General features: G+C 42.7%; 1 protein-coding gene across 1 annotated transcript in view; it reads left to right on the forward strand.

Moving 5' to 3' along the window:
- The first annotated feature begins 4539 nt into the window (after positions 1 to 4539).
- The window catches only part of abca12 (ATP-binding cassette, sub-family A (ABC1), member 12), a 73343-nt gene continuing 49950 nt past the window's right edge, over positions 4540 to 27932 (forward strand). Inside the window, 28 exon segments of the mRNA XM_030344002.1 lie at positions 4540 to 4793; positions 5056 to 5130; positions 6163 to 6256; positions 8526 to 8649; positions 10254 to 10381; positions 10857 to 10948; positions 11804 to 11974; positions 12220 to 12413; positions 12557 to 12675; positions 13035 to 13135; positions 13344 to 13490; positions 14235 to 14395; positions 14723 to 14856; positions 15235 to 15365; positions 16011 to 16178; positions 16496 to 16695; positions 18624 to 18757; positions 19177 to 19297; positions 19984 to 22420; positions 22422 to 22600; positions 22946 to 23224; positions 23417 to 23529; positions 23629 to 23699; positions 23930 to 24078; positions 24504 to 24634; positions 24913 to 25055; positions 26475 to 26648; positions 26971 to 27176. Of these exon segments, the coding sequence (XP_030199862.1) occupies positions 5065 to 5130; positions 6163 to 6256; positions 8526 to 8649; positions 10254 to 10381; positions 10857 to 10948; positions 11804 to 11974; positions 12220 to 12413; positions 12557 to 12675; positions 13035 to 13135; positions 13344 to 13490; positions 14235 to 14395; positions 14723 to 14856; positions 15235 to 15365; positions 16011 to 16178; positions 16496 to 16695; positions 18624 to 18757; positions 19177 to 19297; positions 19984 to 22420; positions 22422 to 22600; positions 22946 to 23224; positions 23417 to 23529; positions 23629 to 23699; positions 23930 to 24078; positions 24504 to 24634; positions 24913 to 25055; positions 26475 to 26648; positions 26971 to 27176 (6167 nt within the window). The 5' untranslated portion in view covers positions 4540 to 4793; positions 5056 to 5064.

A 27932-nucleotide genomic window follows, 5' to 3' on the forward strand; every position in this document is an offset into this window, starting at 1 on the left:
ATCTAATTTTTTCTCGGTTAACCATACAGTATGTGATAGCGAGTGTGGATGGCTGGCTGGACTCTGGGATTGGGTGAGGCTGCAAACCTGTTGCACATTAAGTTATCAGTGTACACAGGTAAAAACAGTCAACACGCAATGAGTTCTCCCAGATGGCGGTCACACCAGGCCTTGTACTATTATAAAACACTTACAATAAGCCGGATTTCTAACAAAGCTACCTGTGTCTTTTGTTTGGAGGAGCCCAAAAGTAACCTAGGTTGAGTGTAGCATTGTCCTTTGATACCCCATAATATTTCAGTATTGGTGTTGATATTCAAGTACAGAGGAGTCAAATTTCAGCGTTTTCTCAGTGATTGGAACGAATGTACACATCATACTTTGTTCTCATGAACAGTGTTAGACTATCAGGGGCAGCATCACAGAACACAAATATATGGCCTGTTAAGCCCTTTGAGATTGTACCTGTACAAATAAAATAAAATTAAATGTAGGGTATTTGTTCAGGGTCCCTTGATTTTCTATGTAAAACCACATCTTGAGAAACTTGATCCTGCTATACAAAATGAAATAAAGCGTGTAATCCTAAGTGAGGATTCGAAGATGGCATTGTTATAACCAACATAGGCCTACACACTGTGACTCAAACTAATTTTCAAGAAGCTATTCACAGGTTGATTAAAGGTTGGTTAAATAGACCTATATATTATTTTAAAATTAACCGTATTTTTTAGCAGGTCTAAGTGTGATTTGTAATTCATTACCGTTTCAAAATGTACCTTGGTGGCATCAAATGGGGGTGTCCACCCAGATGTGTGATGGCAAGATCAGTCTACCAGCAAACAGTGGACTGTAATAGGGGCACTTTAATTTGGAGTCAGGGAATGTCCCAATCAGTGGCGAACTTAGCCCTTTGGAGGCTCCAGGCGAACAGTCATTTGGGGGCCCCTGCATCTACCGGTCTAATGTACCTTATATCGCATAATGAGATACTCCATACAAGGGATGAAAAAAGTCACTATCCTTCTTGCATGCAAATGTTAATTATCTATTTACAAATTGAGAATAACATACAAAACAATAAGATTAGTTATGTTGACACATTACACTGACTGTTAACCTTATGTAATCATTTACCTGAGGGTTTCCAGTAGCTCACAGCAGCTATCTGCTGTGAGCTACTGGAAACCACTACTGGAAACCTACTGATAGCTGTTTCCAGCTATCAGTATTTTTCCTGTGTTCTTCAGACCTTTCATGGTTGATTAGATGCATTGCAAGGTTATTCCAGTCTTTAAATCCTTCCTCACTCAGTTGATTTTGTTTTCCAAAAAGGCAACAACAAAAGCAAAAAATACGGTCTGCACTTTCACTGTAGACTAACCAAGACCTGTTCACCCTCTCACCATTTTTCATTACTATGTAATAGTATGCTTTTGTGAATCTGCGGCCCTTGGGCCAGAGTGCTGGGTCATCCACAAGAATATGTGTGCACCTGCCCAAGACACAGCAGCTTGGGCCAGAGTGCTGGGTCATCCACAGGAATATGTGTCTCGCAGTCATTGTTATCGTTATTGTCAGCAATTTCAATAACCGAAGTGGAAGAAGAAGAGTGAGAAATATTCACTACCAGTTGTGCATCATCTCCGTCAGTTTGTTGACACACGTCCTTAGCAGTGGCGAACTTAGCCCTTTGGGGGCTCCAGGCGACCAGTCATTTGGGGGCCCCTGCATCTACCGGTCTAATGTACCTTATATCGCATAATGAGATACTCCATACAAGGGATGAAAAAAAGTCACTATCCTTCTTGCATGCAAATGTTAATTATCTATTTACAAATTGAGAATAACATACAAAACAATAGCCCTGCGTTCACACCAAAAGATGCATTTGCTGCCTGAACGCGTTGACGCCGAGGTTTTGCGGCGCGGCAAATCAAGTTTTGCGGCGCAGCAAAAGTTTTGCGGCGCAGCAAAGGTTTTGACGCGCTGCAAACGTTTTGCTGCGCCGCAGTTTTGCAGCGCGGGAAGTTTTGCGGTGTTTTTTAATTCATTCACAACCGACATTACGAGCATTGCATGTCTTTACCTGTTGTGGAAGAGGGAGAGACGTCGGAATGCCCGTCGTTTATGGGTTCATGAGACCATTCGGAGCCTGGAAGGCTGGTGCTGCCTGGCACCCAACTGGGTTTAGTTTGGGGTTGTTATGCTAGCCCTTTAGCATACTTAAACATACGCATACTACTATAGTTTAGTTTAACTGTAAACACAACTACACTACAGAATGCTGATTTGTGGGGTTTTTCGAGTTACTAAATAAATGTAACGGTAGTGAACTCTAGGTCACTCCAAGGGAGTAACACTGATTGGCTGTTACGGCATGTCACTCAGTAGCAACGCCTCCGTGGCAACGCTGTTGAACGCTGATTGGCTGTCATCACGCGTTTGCTGCCGAAAAGTTTAAATATTTCAACTCGAGCAGCATTTGACGCGCCGCAAAATACGTGAACGCGCCCGCCGCCCGTGCCCGGCAGCGGGCACGGGCATGCCGCGCTGCAAATCAGATTTTGACGCGCCGCAAATCAAATTTTGCTGCCGGTTTTCTCGGCAGCAAATGCTAAGATTAGTTATGTTGACACATTACACTGACTGTTAACCTTATGTAATCATTTACCTGAGGGTCAGTAGCTCACAGCAGCTATCTGCTGTGAGCTACCGGAAACCACTACTGGAAACCTAGCTGTTTCCAGCTATCAGTATTTTTCCTGTGCTCTTCAGACCTTTCATGGTTGATTAGATGCATTGCAAGGTTATTCCAGTCTTTAAATCCTTCCTCACTCAGTTGATTTTTTTTTTCAAAAAGGCAACAACAAAAGCAAAAAATACGATCTGCACTTTCACTGTAGACTAACCAAGACCTGTTCACCCTCTCACCATTTCTCATGTAATAGTATGCTTTTGTGAATCTGTTCAGGGTCCCTTGATTTTCTATGTAAAACCACATCTTGAGAAACTTGATCCTGCTATACAAAATGAAATAAAGCGTGTAATCCTAAGTGAGGAATCGAAGATGGCATTGTTATAACCAACATAGGCCTACACACTGTGACTCAAACTAATTTTCAAGAAGCTATTCACAGGTTGATTAAAGGTTGGTTAAATAGATATATTATTTTAAAATTAACCGTATTTTTTAGCAGGTCTAAGTGTGATTTGTAATTCATTACCGTTTCAAAATGTACCTTGGTGGCATCAAATGGGAGTGTCCACCCAGATGTGTGATGGCTAGATCAGTCTACCAGCAAACAGTGGACTGTAATAGGGGCACTTTAATTTGGAGTCAGGGAATGTCCCAATGCTTGGTTGGAGTCACCATTAGTTGGATGGGTTAATTGTAATGGACTTCATTTTGTAAACAAAAACTATTTGAACGAGGTATAGGCGAACTCCAAAGCGATGTTATAAACGCAAGCATAATTTTGAACTAAATAACTGAGTTGCATTTATATTCCACATATACGGCCAAAGTGGTGGGTCGCACCTTGGTTATCAAAATGTTTGATGGGAACATCCACAGCCAAGCTTACGACGCTGAAGTTGGCATCCGATTCGCAGCATCCGATTCGGCTTGAAAACCACTTAGAATCTTCAAATCGGTCCTGATTGAAAAACACTACACCTAGACTCTTCAAATCTGGACTACATTATCACAGTGAGGCTATACATTATGTAAAACATAGTTTCAGATTTGTGAAACCTTTACCCTATTTGTGAAAATGCAATACAGGCTTATTTGAATGTTTTTTAGGGGTCCAGACCGAATTGCATTTTCACAAATAGGTTAAAGGTTTCACAAATCTGAAACTATGTTTTACATAATGTATAGCCTCACTGTGATAATTTAGTCCAGATTTGAAGAGTCTAGGTGTAGTGGTTTTTAATCAGGATCAGTTCTAATGCGGTCTGGACCCCTAAAAAGCATTAAAATGTGCCTTTATTGCATTTTCACAAATAGGGTAAAGGTTTCACAAATCTGAAACTATGTTTTACATAATGTATAGCCTCACTGTGATAATTTAGTCCAGATTTGAAGAGTCTAGGTGTAGTGGTTTTCAATCAGGACCCGTTCTAATGCAGTCTGGACCCCTAAAAAGCATTAAAATGAGCCTGTATTGCATTTTCACAAATAGAAAAAAGGTTTCACAAATCTGTAACTATGTTTATTATAATGTATAGCCTCACTGTGATAATTTAGTCCAGATTTGAAGAGTCTAGGTGTAGTGGTTTTCAATCAGGACCGATTTAAAGTGGACCAGCTGCTGAATCGGATGCTGCGAATCGGATGCCAACTTCAGCGTCGCGCCAAGCTTGGAAGAGACCAAGCTTCTTGAAACAGGGCCATGCAGGTGAAACACGACTCCACGAGGTTGTTATTTCACCAGACTGGTCCCGGCGGACGGGCGGCGGTCCGACTTAAGTGACTTTCCCTTTGTATCTCCACGCCTGACAACATCCATATGGGCGGTGCACTGCACGTAACATCCACTCCTTCTGAATGATCACCGATTAGTTCAGCAGTCACAAACAGATGTGGGGCCGTCCTGACAAAGCTCAGACCTCTTCTCTACGGACCTGTGCAGAGTGCAAAATAACAACCAGTTTGAGTTTTCTATAATTCTTTGCCGACGGATGGAGAGTGTCACCTGCTAGATAACCCTATGGCGCGCCTACTATGCTGTGATATTTTGTGATAATAACTACTTTTCTTTTGCGAAGAGGAAATAAATCCTGAGGTACGTTGGAACTGGTTATTCTCTGAGACTAGTGTTAAAACAAAGAAGCATTAAAACCACGTTTTTAAAAATATAGGCCTATATATAATTAATATATAGTCTAATGTGTCATTATGAGTAGGCTATAGCCTGTACGCCATATCAAATTAACTATTGTCATAAACCATGTTCATTTTTGTAGTCATTTCATGCGGTTCAAGGTATATATTGTAGGCCTACTAAAACATGGGTATTTGTTTGTTTATTTTCCTCTTGTCCAAAGTTAACTGCGATGGCGTTCTTCCGTCAGTTGCGTCTCCTCCTCTGGAAGAATGGACTAGCTGTTGTTCGTCAGCCGGTGAGCGGGGATTAAACGCACTATCTTTGTTTGGGTTTGAACAACAATATATCCACGATGCGGTTGTTCGATAGCGTAGGGTATTGACAGCCATGTCAAAACTTGTGTTGCAATATGATACACATTTGTAGGCTACAACCTGTAACTTTTGCACTTTTAGAGGAATAATGTATACAAAATAAACGTTCAATTGTCCCATTTGGGCTACGTTATAATGTTGAGTGTCACAAACAGACACAATGACCTCATGAAATACTACGGGGAAAAATCTAGGATGAGAAAAAATATTATTATTAGTGGATTATGAAATAATCTATTGTTTATACAATGATTTACAATTTCTAAAATTCGCCGCCATAAAATACAATCATTTTATTCCATACAATGTTGGCCGTCTAGCCCAGTGGCGTCACTAGGCTGTTTTATTCGGGGCTAAAGCCCCGGATATTATTTAATTAGCCCTGAATCTTATAATATATATCTATCTATATATATATATATATATATATATATATATATATATATATATATATATATATATATATATATATATATATATATATATATATAGACCTTACATTTATATATATATATAAATGTAAGGTCTGTCTCATTTGTATTCATTTTTTCTCTAAAATAACTTGAATGGAACTTTAGATGTCTGGGGATAAGCAGCACAGCAGTCAGGATGCTATTTAAAGCTATAATAAACTGTGTATTTTGTTTATTTATGTAAAGCATTATGAAAAAAATTGAATGCGCAATAAAGCATACAAAAAAAATGACGTTTCCCTTTCCCTATGGGCTAAACCCCGGATATTTCAGAAACCTAGAAATGCCCCTGGTCTAGCCCACTGGTTTTTACCACTATGTTCTAATCCCATATCAGTATTACATTTTCAAGCTATTGTTAATGTCCTGGTGGCTGTAACTGAGCCATAGAAATACAATGCTTGGTTATCACACGGAAACCCATGGGGGGAAACAGTTGTTCCCTGGCAAGGCCTGAGGGGATTTTTCTGTGTCTTCCAGGGATGGTCACTTACAGTAATCATTTGGCCCATCGTCATCTTCATCATCTTGGCTGTCACCCGGAGGCAGTTCCCCCCTGTGCAGAGAGAACCATGTAAGTCCTTTCCTGGCTAAATTACACAGTTGGATAACACTTTATTAACCCTCTATAGCTTTAACTATCAAAATTGTGATGTAAACTGACAATGTCTTAAACCTGTACTATGTACCTTTACTTAAGCATCTCTCTTGTTCCCAAATTCCGTATGACCAAGGAGTTTGAAGGGCGTTGAAACACCTTATAGTGTGCTACCTTTGATCTGTAATGGGCAAAGGACCATGCTCAATACGTATTACAATCAGATGAATACGGTTCTTCTTGTACTGTAGTTTTATTCTAAGGTTTCTAAGGTTTTTGCTATTTGTACCAATCTTAATTTACGTTATCTCACAATCTGAAGTGTTCCTGTTATGCGTGTTTTGTTTTTCTTCCTCTTCTTGGTGTTTTTGTGTGTGAGAGATCAATTTCAATGACTGAGGTTTATCCAGTTGTTCTTAACAATACCCAATACCCACCCTCCCACCCCTTCTTGTGTAATTGTCGGACTGTGTGGGTGAGTGAACCACACCTAAATTAGACAAAAGTGCCACCGATCTATATCTGCTTACATAAGCCCTAAAAGACACAAATGCACACGCTCAAGCACACACACACACACACACACACACACACACACACACACACACACACACACACACACACACACACACACACGCGCACACACACACACACACACACACACACACACACACACACACACACACACACACACACACACACACACACACACACACACACACACACACACACAGATAACTAGAAAGGTGTCGCTTCACAGGCTCAGAGTCATTGTTCGTAAATTACTACTTGAGTGGTGTTGTGAGAAGCAAAATGAGCTCTTGTATAATAAGCTTAAATGTGTTACCAGCTCACAGTTCCAATGGTTAACAAGGCACACATTTGACAAAAATATGTTGACTTGTTGATGAATGTTGTAGGTTAAGGTTAAGTCCTTTCACATAAAGACCATTCACCACATCCATGAAAAATGTGAATGTTTTCAAAAAGACTCTTGACATATGCACGCTAGGCATGCAAATAGGTGGTTAAAAATCTTTATGTAAAATCCCACGGAAGAAAATTTGGAGCATGCATATTGATGGACTAGGTTGAGTTGGAAACATGTTATTAAACCAGTTTTAGCCACCCATAAACACACAGATAGTCCACCATCATTTGTAGGTTTCTGCCTCGTGCTCAATATGTGAAACAACAAATGTCATGTGAAAATTGATGTCATGATTTCATCGCTCGGCGTAACCTCTGTTTAAATGGTCCATTTGAATAGAGCGAAAACCAGAGTTTTTCAAAAGCTACATTTTCAGTGACATGGAAAATTTTAGAAATATCCATTTATTTGTGGACGAGTGATTAGAAAAAGGTTGAATATTTCATAAGAATTATCAGTCGTGTAGCACATAATTAATAATCATAACTTCACTCACTTTCTAGTTGTTAATGAGGGTTCTTCGTCTTGAAATGTCATTTGTCATTGTTTGCGGTGTATTAGTTTGCTCTATTGTGTGATTGATGTGTTTCAAAATAGGTGCGGCTTATTTAAAGTTCTTTGCATTCACAAGTGGCATGATGAGCTATTTGTTAAACCTTTACTGAGACAGAAACATTTTCCTGAATGATTTTCTGAGGAACATCAAGGAACATCAATTTCTAAACAACACATAATAGATCAGCCACTTCATTGCTTTCTGCTTTTTATTTGACTCTTCAATGTGTCTTACATGTTGACAAGCAATGGGTTTACGTCACAGAGGAAGTCCTTTGGTGGTAGTTTGTTGACATGTTTTGCTTTTGATTTGCCTTTGTCGCCACGGCTCTGAAGTTAACGTTAACCCCAAAAGCTGTGTGGTCTGCTGCACTATAACAGACGGTTCCAGTGATGCATTTCTGGTAGAAGGTTCAGAGTCCCAAGGTGCAGAACAAAGCCATTCAGAAAAAGCTTTGTTCATGCAGCCATCAATCTGGCAAACAGTATCAATGCGTGGCATCAAATTCGTATCTCATTTCTTCCAGTTGCATTATCTTTTTATTGACCATCCCTGTTTTAGCACTTCTATTGTATTGTATTATTTTTGTTTTATGTCTGTTCATGTGATGCTTTCCTAAACTTCATCTTTATAACTGTTAACTAATATACCTACCAGTGCAAATAAAGTAACCTAACCTAACCTACAGCTAGCTGACTGCCCACATGGTGTTTGGTACTACAGAAAGCATTTGAATCCCTGTGAATCCTCTCCGACAGGTTATGTTGGACCTCGGAACCTGCCCAGTGCGGGGTTCTTTCCCTTCCTTCAGACCCTCATGTGCAACACTGACAGCACTTGTCACAACAAGTCACGCCTTCTAGACACAACCAAGACTGGAAGGTATCTAAATTTCATATGAACAATGCCACCCGTTCACGGAATCAAACCGTGTTGAATCGTGCTTTGCCCTAACAATATCGATGGTATGGATTTATCATCGGTAGATAGATAGATAGATCCTTTAATAATCCTTTACAGAAAATGACATTGCCACAGCAGCTTCAAGACAGACATAATTCCACACATTTCCTAAGATCCATTCCACACTTAGTACATTCTTAAAATACATCAAATAAATTCTAAAAAGTGCAAAGTCATTTTTGTGCATTGAAAAATCTTATAGCAGCTGGTATACGATATTCCTTTATCTCTCAGTTTTGCACATTGGTGCAATCAGTCTCTGACTGAAGTTGCTACTTTTGATCACCTTTAGGGCGTGGAGTTGGTGAGTGGGGTTGGTCATTATTGAACCCAGTTTGTTCAGCGTTCTGGCCTCTGCCACCTGCTGGACCGTTTGTTGCTCAGACCACTGAGCCGGCCTTCCTGTTCAGCTTGTCAAGTCTGTTTTTGTCCACTGTGTGGGCGCCTTCTCCCCAAAAGGCCACAGCAAAAGACAGAGCACTGACCACCACTGAATGGTAGACACTGCACAATAAACATACACACTACACACAGGTGCATACGACAGGCTGCCGTCTCACGGGGCCATAGTGTGACGTGGTTGAGAGCAAAATTATCACTTTCCCTGAATCCGAGTCCTGCCCTTCTCGCACTACTTGCCCGGTAGTGCTGTTGATAAAAGGAAAGAAGTTTCAGATGAGTTAGTTAATAATGTAGAATGTAGTAAACGTCCAACGGTAACCAAGACAAGGGCAAACTCAAGGGACCTGGAAAAAATTATGAAAGCGTAACCTGCATGTCAAGGGATTTACAGGAAAGGGTGCGTAAGGGGGCGCTTTTGTTCCCACGCATTGGGATTGAAGCATCACACTAGGGGGTGATTAGTCTGTTTTTTCATGGAAAATAACTCCAGGGACATTTCATGTTTGCGGTAGCCAAAATGGAGGCAGGTGCTTTCCTGATCATAAGATGTTATATCGTTGATCAAACATGCAAATGGAAATGGATATCTAGGAAACATTTTGTTTGTGATTTGTAAAGCAAAAGATCCCAATAACACCAAAAGACAAAAGGTAATTTACAAGCATCGAATCTCAACAATAGTATTTTATTTTTTATGGCCACTACTAGGCATTATGTCTACCAAATTCTTCAACTTTATAGCATGTGATAGAACTGGAATGAAATTCCAGGGTGACAGTGTTAGAAAAACTTGTTTGTACAGATACTGCTCCTCATACAAATGAATACCTGCATTATGCTTATCCTTTTAGAATACGTTGTTAGAATGGTGATTTTTTCCTTCCTTCACAGCCATTTTTAACTTAATCGAATGAATTTATAAATGACTATTATAATAATAAAAGTAATAAATAATAAATAATTATCTTAAATAAAGTACTTAGAAACAGTTAAACAAAAGGAAGCTAGGCATAAACCTATAGAACATCGATCAAAAATAACATTGTTACTAAACTGCATGTCCAAGACAATGTGATGACTTATTATCATCACACACAATCCGTGTACCCTCTCTTCGACAGCACCCTCTCCACAGGAAGTGCCCCTTCGCTTGGACGCATGTTAAAATCGGGGAGGCTCATCCAGTCAGCACTGAATAACTCCACTGGCAACTCTGCAGAAATGCTGGGGCTCTGGAACACCATGCTAGGTATATTTACCTTCCCCCTCTGTTTTCCCACCCAACCCTGAGCACTGCAAATCCACACACACACACACACACACGCACGAATACACACACACACACACACACACACACACACACACACACACACACACACACACACACACACACACACACACACACTCTCACTCACACACACACACACACACACACACACACACACACACACACACACACACACACACACACACACACACACACACACACACACACAGTAACACACACTAACCCATACACATTCACACAAGTACGAGTACACATACACATCCATATACACAATACATTTGCAAAAGCAGACAAGCACACGTATCTCCTTAAACAAAGGTTTTTTATGCCTCAAAACCCACATCCTTCATATAGGTCGCCCATGGTCCTAGTTAAGTCCCCTTTGGGTCACTGTTTCATAACTAGTGTCTCAATGAAAGGGCTTATTTTCTCAAAGGTGCACCGTATGGAGGAGTGGTTACGCCTGAACACCCAACGTGGAGCAACAACTCTCACATGGGACACTTCAACAGCCCTCTGTATGTTCAGGTGAGTGTTAGTGATGTCCTGACCAGTTCCCATATTTCAAGCAGACGTTTTGCCATTTCTTGGTTTCTTGTGTGACTGCTTACCAAGTGAGTAGCCGAAGCCTAAACGGAACCCAGCCGAAGCCTAACCGAACTTAGACACTCGCACGGGTAACAAGTTAAAACAGTGCTAAAGAAAAGAAAAGAAAAAATGTAGACAAAGAGGGATACAAAATAATAGCTTTTATTAAAAAGCTTTCTTCGATCAATTGCAATGGACGACGTCTGCCAAAGCCCGGCAACTGCGTCACCATGGTCTCTGCCCAGATCGCGACAGCTTTGTTTTTAAGATTACCACCCTGTTCGTTCAGCATGACTTTGTATTGTCATCCATCTATGTTTGCGTGCCTTGATTGCCTTATCTATGACATCAGAGAGAGGGAGAGTCTGAAAGAGAGGGGACTTGAGAATTTAACCTTGATCTTTACAACAAGGTATATTGCTTTAAACTAAAAGACACCCTATTTTCCTTGATCGTATATATACAATGTTGTGGGATTTCCTAACTAATGAGAACAGACTTTGGTAGCCTTTTCGTAGTTGCCATATTCCATATCCAAACAAGAAAAACAATATAAGAGAAGAGGAAGAGAAATGGCCTCTTTGCATGCCATTCACCAGGGACCGCTGCCACCACATTTCAAACACACAAACCAAATGTGCTAATCCATTCAACTCAAAAGCAATGCACACACGAAAACAGGAACAAAAGAAGGGAAATTACTGCACGATGAATAACTACGACGAAGAGTCACAACACACAGGATGACGATGATACCTATTCTCATGATCATATGGATGACCTCCCTATGTTCAGAACACCTCGGATGCCATGGTGGAGTCCATGAGGGAGCTAAGGACGGCCATGTGCACCGTAGGTCTCTCCATGGTCAACTCCTCCTCTGGCCACCCTCTCTACTACGCCCTGGTCACCTTCTGCGGGACCAACAACACCGTCCTGGAAGTCTCCCTGCTCACCATCAACCAGGTTTGTGTGTGTGTGTTTGTGTACGTGTATGTCTGTGTCTGTGTGTGTGTGTGTGTGTGTGTAGCGATAGTCTTTTCACCCTTCTAATCGATATTGTAGGAACAGTAGGACTATTATCCCCAGGCCATACGGAAATAAGCGACAGATTCAGATATTTTCTGTGTATACGCCAGTCCAAATAACATCAATGCCACATAATATGCCACGTTGGTCTCCTTTTTTTAATCTGTGCTTCTGCCTTGTAGCTGCTGAAGGACCTGATGAAGAGTGAGGCCAACGTTGTCGTGCCGATTGCAGCACAGGTGGTGGTGATGTTTGACCAGCTCCAAAACCACAGTGCATTGTGGGACAGCCTTTTGGCCTTCCCACAGCTCCTCTCAAGCCACTCTGTGGACCAGGCACTGGTTGAGGGGGAAAATCTGTTCACCAACCTGCAAGGGTAACCATGTCGCTTTCACCTAACAGACCGTCCAGCACACATTCTCACACACAGTGTTTTTTTTACGATGGTTATTGTAATGTATTGTGTTGAATTAATACTTTATTCTTATAATTTCCTGTCTTTTGGGGGACTCCACACAGGGCGTTGCATGTGTTCCAAGAGTCTTTCCCAGAAGCAGGTGACACACTCTCGGCGTTGCACATCCTTTTGACTGGAGGAATAAACCTCAGCCGCTACGTTCAGAAGTGGCCAGGCCGAGGTGACTATTTGAATCAACATCATACACCTTGTTGTTTTAACCTTTGCCTCTTCTAAGTTGTGGGGTCAATGCAACATCGTAGCACAGCCTATGCATACTTACCTGCACTCATTTCCCATCAGCAGCCTCTAGGTAATTTAGTTCTAGCTAATGGAGTCAATTGCTGCAGTAATACAATTTACATAGTGCAGGTTTAAAACATGAACTTGAAAGACCTAAATGGAAGTTCATCAAGATGCATTTGGAACCGACGCGGTTTCACCCTTTTGTTTTCATAACGTGACTGGTTTCGACTCTGTCTATTGTGTACCGTCTGTTACAAAACACAAACAATGACGTTGCTTTTATTATCTTCATAGACGTCTACATCTCACTTGGAGATGTTGTCATGTTGCAGAATGACACGATCAGCGAACTCACCAAACTTGTTCTGCGGCAGATAGAAATACCCCTTGATAAGGTATGGTCCCACATCAGCAGTCATTGTTATGGGAAAAACACTGACCGTCTGAAATATCCAAAAACATCCTGACAAAATGGTTTTACATGAACCAGTGTCTTGTCTTACATTCATGTTAAAACTGTTGTTTCAACAAAAGAGAACCGATACATTTCTTGATGCTTCCTACTGCCAGATGATCAGGCCCTGTCTCTCTTTTTCCCACTAGGCCATTTGCCTGTTGCTTGACCCAGACACGGTGCGATCCTACATTTGTAATAACAGCGGTAGCAATGCTGGACTGACCGCTGCGTGCATGACTGGGTTGGTGGACACCTTCCTGGGCTGGATTAGTCCAGAAAAAGTGGCCACGCAGGTATAGCTCCAAATGTTACAATAATTGGAAGAAAAGGCTTCCAGACAAATGTGTGTTCCTACGAGGTGTTGATGTCCTGTTATTCTTTTCTCTCTATGTTTCTCTCTGTCTCTCTCACTGTCTCTCTCTCTGTTTCTTTCTTTCTGTCTCTCTCTGTCTCTTTCTCTGTCTATCTGTCTGTCTGTCTGAATGTCTTTATGTTTGTCTACACCCGTGTTCTGTATTTCCCAGTAGCAGCTCATGTAGGTCAATACGTGCTACTTCAAGGCACTGTACGATCTGTTGTATATCAACCATGTCAGTACTGGAGCTAGGAATTTTATTCCCCCTCGGGGAAGGTAATTGTCATTAGACTCATCTCTCTACTTCAACACTGATCTCTGGACAATTACTTGCCGGAGCTTGTAAGCGACCTGCTAGCCTTGTTTGGATACCACGTAGACTAGCCATATCCGAATGCTGCTTAGTTGTTAACCTACCATTTTATTATTTTTTGTATTTATTACCTCCTGGGATGAAATCTCAAGACAGGAAGATGAATATTAATATAGATTTAGTTTCAGCTTTATAAATATGACTATTATTATGATTGTTTAACTTCCTTACAATTGTTTAGAATGATATTATTTTTATTCCCATTATCACCATTATTAATTGATCCTTATTAACACAAATGTGATTTATAACTAATACATGCGATTCTCCTCTCCTCTCTACTATTCCCTCTGATGTGCCCTACTGCAGGCCCTACTGATGTGGAGTAAGTCTGTGGCCGCTGGTGACCTGGCCTTTGTGAAGGGCTTGCTGCATAGTGTGATGGGAGGGGCCATGAAAAGTCCCCAAGACACAAGGAGGAGCCGTCGCAGTGTGGATGCAGATGGGCCACAGAACCCGGAAGAGGATCTGTATGATGAAAACAAGCTATATACACACATATAAACACATATAATAATTACATCTGCACATCAATAAACATCACATATGCATATTGTAATGCTGCTAACTCATTGTACTTATTATTTATGATTGTATTAGATAATTAATTATCCCTATATTATTGGGATTTGACTTGTATTGAATTGTATTATATTATTATTAAGCTAATCCTGGTTTTTACTTTATTTGATTAAAAACAGAAATGGCAAGTTGATGCTCATAAAGTATGCCATTGCCGGTGAACAAACATTTGAAAACATGCACCAAACAAACACCTTCTTCACATGTGTTTGTAGATTTGTGAACGTGGGTCGTGTGGTACTGGAGGTTCTCAAGGTCTTCCCAGATGTCGACTTTGTCATTCAGCGCATCCTGAGGACCGGATTGTTTTCAATGCACACTGCCAATCTGGCCATCAACACCATAGAGAGTAAGTAGCCGGTTACATGACTCACAGCTCATCAAGCAAAAAACTTCTTCTCCCTCACAATTGCAGTTCACCTTCCTACCAGAAGACGAAAGGAAGTTAAACAAACTTGAAGTAACTAGCCACTGCTGGTGTTGAATTCTACATGGTACAACTACATTCTCCAACTGCAAACATTTTGATTGGCTACGTCATTAAATATCTGAACACCAAAAGCCATTAACAAATTGTCGATTTATATGTTTTTTATGTCCCATGTCCTCCTAGCTATATTTTTATCCCACTAGGTTTTTTAAGTCCATATATTTTATTGAGTACATTTTTGTTCTGTGTATGGTGTTGCATTATAGCTGCCTGACACCTTCCTTCTGGTTTTTCTAGAGATGATTACGAGCGTTAGTAAAGATGTTCATCAATTCCAAAACACTTACATGATGCTGATGACTGAGCGGCCAGAGGCGGGTGCTTGGATTGACCAGGCCCTGAACAGCACAGCTGAGATGGTGTTGGAAGTAAGTGTTACCCAAAACAGTCCCTGTTAAGGCCCCATCCACACGGGCAAAAACAATCCTGTGAAGTGTTTCAGGAATTCTCTTTAAAGACGGACTCATTGCGAAAGCGCATCGAGCTGTAGAAACGCTGTAGTAAATATTCAAGGCACTGGTTCTCCACAAAAAAAGTGGAGCGCTCAGTCGAGGAGGAGATTAAACCTTTCAAATAGAGCAGAAATACTTTTTAATGTACAGTTAGTACTACTTATATGTCACAAACATGTTATTGTAGGGGGTGTTAAATGTTTTGTATGTACACTTATCGTCTATTATTATTTATTTTTTTACTTATTTGTTTGCCGACCTTATGCGTTTGCAACAAAAATACCATCTTGGGGCAACTTAAGTTATATTATTTTATATAATCAACCAACATAACCATTAAATTACCATAAATAAGATGGATTTTGCTATGATTGACTGATCAATCCTTTTTAACTCTCAGCTAAGTTTGGACTTCAATATACAAATCGTCCAGTGTAAAACATTTCCCCCTGCTCTGTGTTCTGTGATCCTTTACAGATTTGTTTTGACCTAATAGTCCTCCTGCAGTGTCGGGACTGAGACAACAAAAAATATGAATATGTTTTGCATTCATTTGACTAGGTCTTGACACCAAGCGGGCCCTTAACATGTGAACGCCTGCTGCGTCCCTATGATTGGCTGTTGCACTCCGAGTGCATGGACCCTGAAGCGTGGAAAGCCCTCATTTGCCAGAACGTGACCAACCTGGAACAAAGCCTGGCAATGGAATGGTGGCCTCTGTTCCAGATGGTAATAACCATGAAACACACTAGTATTTATCTTTATTTAATTGTAAGGCTCTAACATTTGTGTCCAATGGCAAGCATTGCTGCGATTCATTTCATAAATAAAAGCAGTACAACTCTATTTTATAGGTACTACCAATACCATTTTTATTACAGTGTATATATCAAATCCAAGTTACACAACATATTGGTTTCTCTCATTCGTATTGGTCTGCAATTTTGTGTGACTAGGTTTTAATGTTTCTGTGTGCTGATTTACCATTTGTAGGACACTTCATCAGTGAGACTTATCATATGTATGTTTGCTTCTGTTGTCCCCAGGTAGAAGAAGGCTACAGTAACATCTTTAGTCACCAAGGCGACAACATCACCCTTCCCATGATCCTCTCTGAGTGGCACAAGCTGTGTAACAACACGAAAAACTTTCCAATGTTCATAGACACAACGTTTTGGAACTACCTCTCTGATTCCTGGATGTCTGGGAACAACAGTGACGATATGACGGAAACTCTCCTTCAAAGGTCTCATGAATATCCATTCAACAACATTACAGTTGCATGATGTTTGAATTCATATCGGTCAAAAAATAACTCTTTACTTAACCAAATCAAAACTTTAAAGGTCCCATGACATGAAAATCTCACTTTGGGAGGTTTTCTAACATAAATATGAGTTCCCCTAGCCTGCCTATGGTCCCCCAGTGGCTAAAACTTGCGTTTGGTGTAAAACGAGCACTAGCTGTTCTGCTCGCCTTTGAAAAAACGGAGGCTCAAGCGCGCTGATTTGGAATGTCTGTGCTCATGACGTCATGAGGAATCTCAGCTCCTCCCCTTACTCTGCCTGGCCCGCCCAGAGACGTTGGCCCGCCAATGAGACTCGACCGTGCGAGCGGCACATGTGTGTGTGTGAATACACACACTGTAACGCAAGTGTTTCTTGTCGGTTCTTTGACGTGTCTTGTATTTCCACAACGAGACTGTCGTGGGGGTTATCTGAGCCATGGTTGAGAAGGAATTGGGGGAAAGGAACTTTGGTTTGACTCGCTGAAGTAGATGAACTGCGACATGCCGCCGGTTGCCGCGAGGCACCATCGCCCGGCAGCGGGCAGCCGGCAGCGGGCAGCGCGCGGTTCAGTCGACTTCAGGTTGATGTGAAAGTGGAAGAACCAGAGACGTCGCAGAACCCGACAAAGTCGTTTGTGATTCATAATATCGTCTGGAGGCGCACACAATATGTTATATGATATAGATATCTATGTATTATATGATATTATTTAGATATAGAGCTCCAGGACTGTAACGCAAGTGTTGTACACTTCCTTGTTATTTGGATAACCGTTCTGCTGTTGGTGTGATGGCGCATAACACGTCGGACTCTCGTCTCTGGTATTTCTACAACGAGACTCGTATTGGGGGTTATCTCAGCCAAGGTTGAGAATGAATTGGGGGGAAAGAACTTTGGCTTTGACTCCCTCAAGTCAAGAACATGAACCACGACAAGGAGGAGAAAGGGATCTTTGCCGGGCAGCGCTTAGGCACCTCCGCCTCCGGCGGTGGTCCCTCAGCGGGGCTCAAGCGGGAGACATTCGCCGCCAACAATCCCTTTCTCCTCCATGTCGTGGTTCATGTTCTTGAGGGAGTCAAAGCCAAAGTTCCTTCCCCCCAATTCATTCTCAACCTTGGCTGAGATAACCCCCAATACGAGTCTCGTTGTAGAAATACCAGAGACGAGAGTCCGACGTGTTATGCGCCATCACACCAACAGCAGAACGGTTATCCAAATAACAAGGAAGTGTACAACACTTGCGTTACAGTGTGTGTATTCACATTGATGTGGACGTTGAAGAACCAGGAACGTCGGAGAACCCAACGCGGTCGTTTGAGATTCATAATATCGGCTCACACAGCTTTTGGCCGTGATAATATATATTAGGCTATATGATATAGATATCTGTGTAGGCTATATGATAATATTTAGATATAGAGCTCCAGGACTCCCGTGTGTTCTAGAATATTTACAGAACACGGCTAAAGGCTGTGTGCGCCTCGCCATTGCGATACATCCACTGTAAACAGAGCGCTTGGTACCGTCCGTGGCTGCAAGCTGCTCAGGGCCACACCCCCACCCTCCTCCTTGACACGCCCACCGAAACAGCGCATTTGGGGGAAGCTCAATGTGCGACTGGCTCGGAGTGGCTGTAGTTCTGCACCACGGCTGAATTTCAGGAACGTCTTTGAATACTGTGTTAGTTGCCCACTAATACCTATATTAAAGAATACATAAAATAGCATGTCATGGGACCTTTAAAGCTGCTAATTTTTCATACGTAAATCACACAAGAATAAAATATTTATAATATATAGCACAGACGGACAGCAACCAGCTCATTCTGAAGGGTCCCTGTTTCCATGCATCCACTCTGCAATGTTGTTTCCCTTGGGTTCCTCAGGGTCATGTCGGCTGTGGCAAGTTTGGGCGAAGGCATCGAAAGGAGCCCGCTGTGGCCCCATGTGGGCCGCTATGTGTACATGACCTCGTGGATCCTGAACTACAAGCCTGGCAACACAACAGAGCCGGCTCACTGTGAGTCCTGCGTCCCCTGTGCACTTTCGTTTGTTTCTCCCTTCTACTTTGACTCTGCTCAAACCAATGTGTGGAATGAGCAACATGTGATTGGTGCGTTGTTGGTTTTTGTGTGATTCAGTTTGGTTTGCGCTTTGTTGTTTTATTGAACAAGATACATAACCCCCAACCACTCTCCCTGGAAACACAGACGCACAAATAACACACATAGAACAATGCCAGACACTGTCACATGCAAACAAAGTTATAGAACCATATCACAGATCAAATAAAAAAAGGGTCAGAACCCTCTCCCCACACTGTAAACACAAATTATGTTTTAATGTACAAGATAGGACCCGAGATCTGATGAGACCGTTTGTTTAAGTGTTTGTATTGTTGTTTGTTTAAGTATTACTTTTCTGTCCCCCCGCCTGAAGGTTCCTTTGATTTGCAAACCATGGATGTGTACTGCAATGCTAATGTGGACTGGCCACAGTTTGTTCAAGTAGCCACACAGACTATGCTGTCACTTCCAACACAGCCAGAGATTTTGATCAGGTAAAAACATTTTGCAGAGGTATGGGTAGTCTCGCATATCAGACTTTAGATGAATATCTAAATCCGATCTGATCAAATCTGGGTTGAATGGGGCCTTTCACCTTCTTTAGCATTCCTATTTGTTTTGACCACTTGGGTGGCTGGAAGTGGGGATCTGGAAGTGTGTCATTTGTGAAGAGAAACTCAGCCAGCAGTAGCTAACTGTAGAAATGTGTCTGTAAAGGCTTCAAATTAACACAGTGTTGACCATTGTTACACACAACACACTCAAATCCTCTTCTGAAAACTCATCCACTCGCGGGAATGCATTTTTTAGATTATCTCTGTGACATAACAGGGAAAAAGGAGATACTCCACCTCCGCAGGTTTATGGCCCATGTTCTGTGCTGTCCCACCCCAGAAATGTTGTAGCATAGTAGGACTGTTGGATCCCTGGTTATGCTATGTATGGGGTGGGCTGTCTGTCAGTCTGTCTTTAAAACCTATTGGATGAATATGGTTACGCTCAAAGAGATGTTGCACTTAATGCTGATTCATATTATCTAAACAGTTGTTGTGTGTATACAATTATATTGTTTGTTGATAATATTGAAAAATAATATAGACGTCTACCATGCTGAAATGTTATTTTTTTGACACCTTCTTTTTTTATAATTGCCACCGTTTTCCATCTGTGCACTCTGTAGATGCCTCAAGGGAACATTGAGTCTACTGGAACACGTCTATGGTAACATCTTGAGAGGCCTGATTGCATTACACATCCCAAAACAAATACCTGGGGGTGATGCACTGTCTCACTACATGATCAACCTGGTAGAACAACTGCGTGGCTTTGCACTAAATCTAACCAACCTCAAGGACAGTGACATTTCCAACCCTGATATAATGCTCCCCAACATCTACAATCTTCTCCGATCCACTGGTCTGACGCCACTGATGCCCCTGTTTGGGAGCGGTGCATCCATTAACGCCTCCACTGTTCTGGAAGTTACCCTGAAGCTTGGAAGGCAAAACCAAAAACTCTTCATCTTCAATGAAAGCGACCCCACTCTGCCAGATCTGGAGCGGTTGATCATGAACTTGCTGTCCATGGAGGGAAATCTCACCCTTCCACTGTCTCTCAGCATGGGACACACGCTGCTCACATATTCTGGGTACCTGCGCCCAGAAGATCTGGCCAGCCTCCAGCTGGCCATTCAACCTTACACCAACCAGACATCAGCGGGCTTCACAGAGGCTGTGCTCTCTGCCATAGAGCTATTGAATACACTGACGGATGCGCCTGGTGGCGATCCTACAAACATCATCGTGGCCTATGTTCAACAGCTCCAGCAGTTCTTGATTTCAGCACTCAAACTGCGTCGAATCGATCAAGTCTGGCTATCAAGTGGGCAACTTAGTCCAGGTCAAGTCACCGACCTCCAGCGGGTCACAGTTGACCTCCTCAAACTGCTGTCCCCAGAGGGCCTCCAAAGTCTAGCTCAGGCCGGACCCAACGCCACCCAGCAGCTGATTTTGCAGAAACTTCTTGCGTTCCTCCCAGTCGAGGTCCAGCTCCTTGCAACTGACCTTGTCCAGGAGGTCCAGATGCTGGCTGGTCAGTTGTCATTCTGTACATCAACAGGACAGGACTGTGTGGCGAGCCTCTCTGAAATCATCAAATTCTTGCAGCAAGTCGCGACGATGTTACAAGGGACCGAAGGGAACGTCACCATCCAGATAGAGCCGACCAATCCTTTCCTGCAGACTCCGTCATCTCTACGCATGGCCGCCGCCGTCTTTTCACTTGTCCTGCCGCAGAGAGATGCGCAGCACTTTCGATTGATCAACCAGACGCTCCATTTCATCACATTGCTCATGGACACACCACAGCTAACCATAGCCCAGGCCCAGGACGCCCTAAGAGAGTCCCACCTCACCCTGTTAGAGCTGGAAGAGGTCGCTGCTCTGCTGGGTGCTGCCAACACCAACAGCCTGCTGGTAAACATCGTGGGCCTCGTTGACGTCCAGCAGTGTTTCGCACAGCCGCCGAGCCCGAGCTGTGCCACGGGCTTGATCAGCAGAGTCACTGGCTTCCTCTCATATATACCCGCGCTCCGCGACGAGTCCCTGATTTTTGCCCTAATTCCGGAACTCCTCAACAAGTCTATTGTCAATGCCGAAGGCGCAATCTACTACAACGATCCACAAGTGTCGACTGTACTGATTTTGAACCATACCCTGGCTAATATCATGGTGGGCCTGCATCAGCTGAATCTGAGCTCACCTGAGCTCATGCAAGAGATCAGAGTTCTACAAAACCTGTTGGAACTCGCCTCCATATATCCGTACAGCATGCCTCCCTTCTCCAACAACACCATGATTGATGCCCAGTATCAGGCCCAACTGGAGATCATCCAGTGGTACATTAGAAAGCTGGAGAATATCACAAGTAGCAGTGAAGTGTCAAGCCTTCTCTATCCTATATACCGCTCAGTGGAACTATCGGTTGCTATGCAACTGGCGTCAACTAACTTCTCTCAGTTTGTCAGTAATGAGGTGACAAATCTGGTGGACAACCTTGAATACCCTATAGATGGGGCAGGGGTGAACAGAATCGGGCTGGTAATCATTAAGCTGGTAAGGGAGCAGATTAAAACCATCTTGAATAATATCCAGCTTCAAAATGACCTCGACCAGAGTCTTGGATATCAACCTAAGTTCAACGCCACAACCCTGAATGCCTTATCATATCAAACGGGGCTGTATCTGGATCTCATAGGCAACTGGATGAGAACACCCAACATCACCACAGTCTTCAACAGCATGTTAAACTGGGGAAACTCTAGCCTGAACCTAACCACCCCAGGGAACGACATCCACCAATTGCTGCAGTCCGTCGCATATTACCTCGACAAGGAGGCAGTTGGCCTACTTCACAGTCGTCAGCAACTTCACCCAGGTCATCAACAAGGCTCTGTCTGCGGCGGAGCAACCGGGCGGTCTCCAGAGCGACACGTTCTCCGAAGCCATCGTGGCAGTGGTCGGACAGGTGATCCAAATCCTGGACCCGGAGATCCCAGGTCCCCTGCAGCAAAACATCTTGGCCGTCACAGTGGACTCCCTCCAACTGATCGTCAACCCTGACATGAGCTTCGCCGCAGGACGATACCTCTCCTTGCAAATCCTGGGAAGGGCGGAGATGCTCGTCGAGCAAATCCTGCCGATTGAGGTTGTTTATTATGTGATTCCTGGAATCCAGATCATCACCACCTATTTTGAGACCATCTCTATGATTGATGGACAAGACAAGTGGAATCAGATGTAAGTTGCCCTTTTTTTTAAGATTCTCATGCAAATAAGTGTGTAAATTCATCATCTATTGCCGTATAGATCAACCCATTGTTGATTGAGCATATGGCTCACAGAGGAAGGACCTTGAAATTGCAGTATTATGAAGGTTACGAACTGGCTACACTGTTTGCATCTGTGGGGAAAATGACCGCTTATCGCACAAAGTGTCCCCAAAGAGAACGAAGCGGGAATTTTTGGGATTGCCACTTTATATGGGTGAAAATAAAAGTAATGGAATTGCTTATTTGGTTCTGTCTCTTGCACTTATAAAGGTTAAAACATGTTCATGATGCACGTCCATGTGTTTCTCTCAAGCATTTTGAACGAGTTGAAGACCATCCAAGGATTCCTTCCCGAAAACAGCACGGCCTTCTTGGCAATCACAGTGAACTCCCTCCAACTGATCATCAACCCTGACATGAGCTTCGCCACGGCACGCAACATCTCCTTGCAAATCCTGAGAGGGGCGGAGATGATCGTCGAGCAAATCCTGCCCAATGGGGTTGCCTATTACGTGATTCATGGAATCCAGATCATCACCACCTACTTTGAGACCATCTCTATGATTGATGGACAAGAAAAGTGGAATCAGATGTAAGTTGCATTTTTTCGCTTTTGTTAAAGGGGTAACATATACTGAGGAAGGCTGAATAGACTATACAGTTTGTATCTTGGATGAGACTCTTGCACGAATAATATAGATAGAAAATGTTAATGATTTTGAGCTCTAAGCAGGCAAAGGAGTTAAAACATGTTCATGATGCACGTCCATATGTTTTTCTGAAGCATTTTGAACGAGTTGAAGACCATCCGAGGATTCCTTTCAAAAAACAGCACAGCTGAAGCCTACTTGACCACTATCATTGACATAACTTACTCATTAATGGGGAACGATAAAGGCAAGTGTGCATGTCACTGTCCAACTGCATAAAATTGAAAGTCCAACTGCCAATGTTAACAATTCTTGAAATAACTTTTATTTTATGCTATGTTTTCAGAAAACATTACTCTCTGGGACAGTTTTGGGAACTCATCATCAATGGGAGAATTGACAATAGTTATCAGTCAGGTAAAAACAATTACAATTTGGAATATTCCATTTTTATTATCTAAGAACAAAATGCTGTGTAGGTTACAATCTGATATAATTACTACTACTTGCAAATAGTGCTACAATAAGATGACAACATAGACTGTCAAATTGTACTTCTAGGACGCCTCACCAGAATGCCTGCGGCCTATTTTGAAACACTGCAATCCTCCTGCCTTTCATCAAACTAAAATAGTACTTCTCCCCAGATTCAAATGGTCCTGAACAAAGTGTGGCCTGCGTTCACGGAACACCTAGGGTTTCCCATCAGGGTTCCCCCCATCATGAGCTTTGTTGACCTGGCCCCTGTTCTGGAACAAATCGTGACTGGTACTGCAAACCCAGGCACCTGGTACAAGTAAGCTTGATTGCCCTGACAGAGGTGGGAAATTTTGTGAAAGTTAAAGTCACGCCATATTTTGTTCAAGGTGATCTGATCATGTCCTTTATTTAATAAAACAGTATAATCTTCACTGGGAAATGCACATGTGATTATGACCGTGACAGAGTGACAACGGTGTTGGCGGGACACGTCTCCACTGTTACGGCAATCCGTTTCAGCCATTGAATTCTCACCCATAAGAATATATTTCTATTGAATGACACTAGGCCCATTTAAAGCTAAAACGGCTTGCGATTCACCATGACATCATCGGTATCTCTCTTTGAATGGGAGTATGGTATAATGAAGGAGGGGCGCTTTGGACTGTATCGTCGGGTATTAAATGGAGGGCTGTTGGTTGAGTTTGCCCTGGAAGCCAACGTCGCTGCGTTTTCTCACAGGCTGGAGATGATGCTGAACACGCTGCTGTTGATGCTCCAAGAGACGTCCCTGTGGGATCCCGACGTGCCTTGTGTCTTGATCATCGAGACCATTTTACAAACACAGGTTCAGACCATTCAAGCTCAGAATGGTGAGTTTCTTAAACAGCAGAGAGCCTACTAGGATTCCCTTGATACTTCTCCATGGTACAACTATTATAATCTGATATACAGTATAATAGTATATGTGTATTTCAACTTACTGACTTTGATTAACCAAAAACAACACAGACAATCAATACATTATTCCCAGTTGTGGAGCATGATGTAAGCTTTTGCCTATTTTAAATGCTTATTTGTTTTTACCATGAACAGTACATCACTTCAGTAATGACTCATTATTCATTTGTATGGTTTTCATCCCTTGTAGAGTTGATACAGAGCCTTAACGGACCACTCGTCACATTGACAGCAGAACTCATCCAGTCCATTAACAGCAGCCATCTCAACTGGTCTGTCATCCAGGAGCCATTCCTGGTCGCTATTGAGCGCATGGTGATGGCTGCCGGACAGGTTAGACTGCTGTAATTTTCCTATCTCCCTTATGCACTGATTTCTAAAAGAGATTGAGAGAAACAATGGAACACGGTGTACAGATATTTTTTTCAAAGGAATGCAAAGCCTTCGTTCTTCCGGGTACTTAATCTTGTGGAGTAATGTGGTTCCTACTCTTGATGACAGGAAATATTTGGGGGATTTTTAATTTTGGCACCGTCTGTACATTCGGTTCCCATATATATGTTGTTTTTTAAATGTCCACAATAAAAGTCATTTTTCATATCAGAAAGGTTGGGTTAGGTTAATTTAACCTAAATTGAAATAACCTAGCGATCAACGCTAGATTAATTATAGGCTCTTCTACATTATATTTCTGAGAAATGTAATTATATCTTTATACCAGAACTTAAATGTTTGATAACAAATAGCGTTATCAACTAAATTTAAATATTAACCAGAATAACATTGGTTAATACCTGAAAATGAAACTTTCATAAGACGCACGATTAACAGACTCTGTGATTGATGTGTCCAAAACACTAGTTTGATATTTGATGTATGGGCTTCCCAAAAATCTGTCCATTACAACCATTGAAGGCTGCAATCCTCATTACAACATGCTGTATGCTACAGCATGTTGTAATGAGGACACTCTACAAATGTATTTTATATTGTAGCATACAGTATGTTTTAATGAGGATACTCTCTGATTGTGTTTTATACTGTACCATACAGTATGTTGTAATGAGTATACTTTCCAATTGTATTTTATACTGTGGCATTTAGTATGTTGTAATGAGGATACTCTCCAAATGTATTTTATACTGTAGCATACAGTATGTTGTAATGAGGATATTCTCCAATTGTATTTTATTCTGTAGCATACAGTATGTTGTAGCTTTCATCAGCTTTAGATCAATAGCTGCTATGGTGACACAATGACATACAGATCACGGGACTCACTGGTTATTCACCCACTCAAACTCAAAACTCAAACCGGTTTTTCACAACCTGTAAGGGTCATAATAGAACATTGTGTGTCAGGTATTTGGAAATACGGGTGCACGCAAACTCGTTACCTTTCTTTTTCGAAGACTGAACACAGAGTGTAAGATATCAGAGACATTATTTTACACATGAAGCAGGTTAGAGCGTGATCTTCGACCTTCGTCCTGTGACCACTTGGTGGGAGATGGTTTGAAGGACAGTTGCCCCACTGATGCAGGATCACTGCCCTTCACGTCTCCCTCTCACTATACCTAAAACCATTCTCCTTTGTCTAAATTATCCCCTTTCTCTCCATTGTATGCCGACCCCGCAGATCAGGTTTAGCTTTTTCTTTGCAATGACAAAGCACTTCTACGAACAAAGAGAGAGATGTCGTTCACCATTTATCTGTTGTAAACTTTGCTCTCTCACCCACTCCCTGTGTAGACCAATGGGACCTTGGACTGCCTCCAGGTTCTCATGCTGTGGGAGCCTGTGAGGGCTGCGGCTGGGCTGGAAAACGACACAGACACCCTGCGGGCATGGTGTCACGTGAGCCTGCAGCCAGTCCTCCAGAGCTACGCTGCAGCTCAGACCCACTACGCCAACCTCAACATCAGCGTGAGTGCTGTGCTGCCCCCTGCTGAGGAGAATAGAGAACCGATTGTTTTAAGCTGTATGACGGCGTAGTGCCTTTAAAGGGGCCCTATTCTTACCTCACAAGTGGGAGTGTTCACCTAGATGTATGATAGATGGATAAGCCTATCAGCTGCTACAGTCCACTGGGAGGGCTGGTAGGTAGACTGATCGCTCAGGCATCTGTACACGCACATGCACAGAACAAGCCACTTTAATACTTTCACATGCTGACCACTAGATGGCAATGTTGCATCATCAAACCCATTCGACCATTCTGCTTCTAACGACGCGCCCTTCTGAACAGAACCTCACACCAGGGGCCGCCAGTGTGACGGCGGCAGGGATAGCCATGTCCCTGCGTTCTTTGTACCACGCCTTCGTCAACAGCAGCCGTGTGTCGGAGCAGCTCATCATCGCTTTATCCATAGAGCTGTCTGATCTGCAGCCCCTGAGCTCCGAGGAGCAGGCTCAGTGGTACCAGAACCTCCAGGAAATGCAGCTGCAAGAGAGGTGACTACTCCATAGTTATTGGGCGGTAGAAGCCGCCGGCACCTTTCAAAGGCCAAAGTGATGGAGTGCGCATTCGGTGTCACAGTGTTGCCTGAACACATGGGTGCATGCGTACGCACAAAAATGCAGGCATGCCCCACACACACACGCACACACACACACACACACACACACACACACACACACACAACACACACACACACACACACACACACGCACACACGCACACACACACACACACAGGCACACCTGCACGCGAGCAGGCCCGCACACACACGCAGGCAAGCATGCACATATAAGCAAAGACAGACACACACATGCACGGCGGTACGCACAAATATTGCACAGCTCATTTACATAGTTCCTATGATATCCACATGCGTTAGCAATGAGCCAATTTGAGCCTTATGAATTGACACGTACCGATTGATGTGGTCACACTTGCATTCGTTGCTTGATTCATTCAATTTGACTCCTTGCCTGCGGAACAGCCAAATCCACACATATAGCGGCTCAAACGTGATTAATTTAGGCCCCTCTTAAAATTGATTTCCCCTTATGGTCCCGCTGTAACAATGAACCGGGCATAGTGATAAGGATCACATTCTGCATATATTGGGGAATCAATCAAGTCTGACTGCATGAGTTATAGATCATTGATCACAGAGTGGCTCCGGAGTCTATTATCTAGGCCGAAATTTGAAGGCCGTGTGAATGCTTTCGAAGGACGTTGATGACAAATGATTATGTCTTCTT

Source organism: Gadus morhua, chromosome 20 (genome assembly GCF_902167405.1).
Source record: "Gadus morhua chromosome 20, gadMor3.0, whole genome shotgun sequence".
NCBI lineage: Eukaryota > Metazoa > Chordata > Actinopteri > Gadiformes > Gadidae > Gadus > Gadus morhua.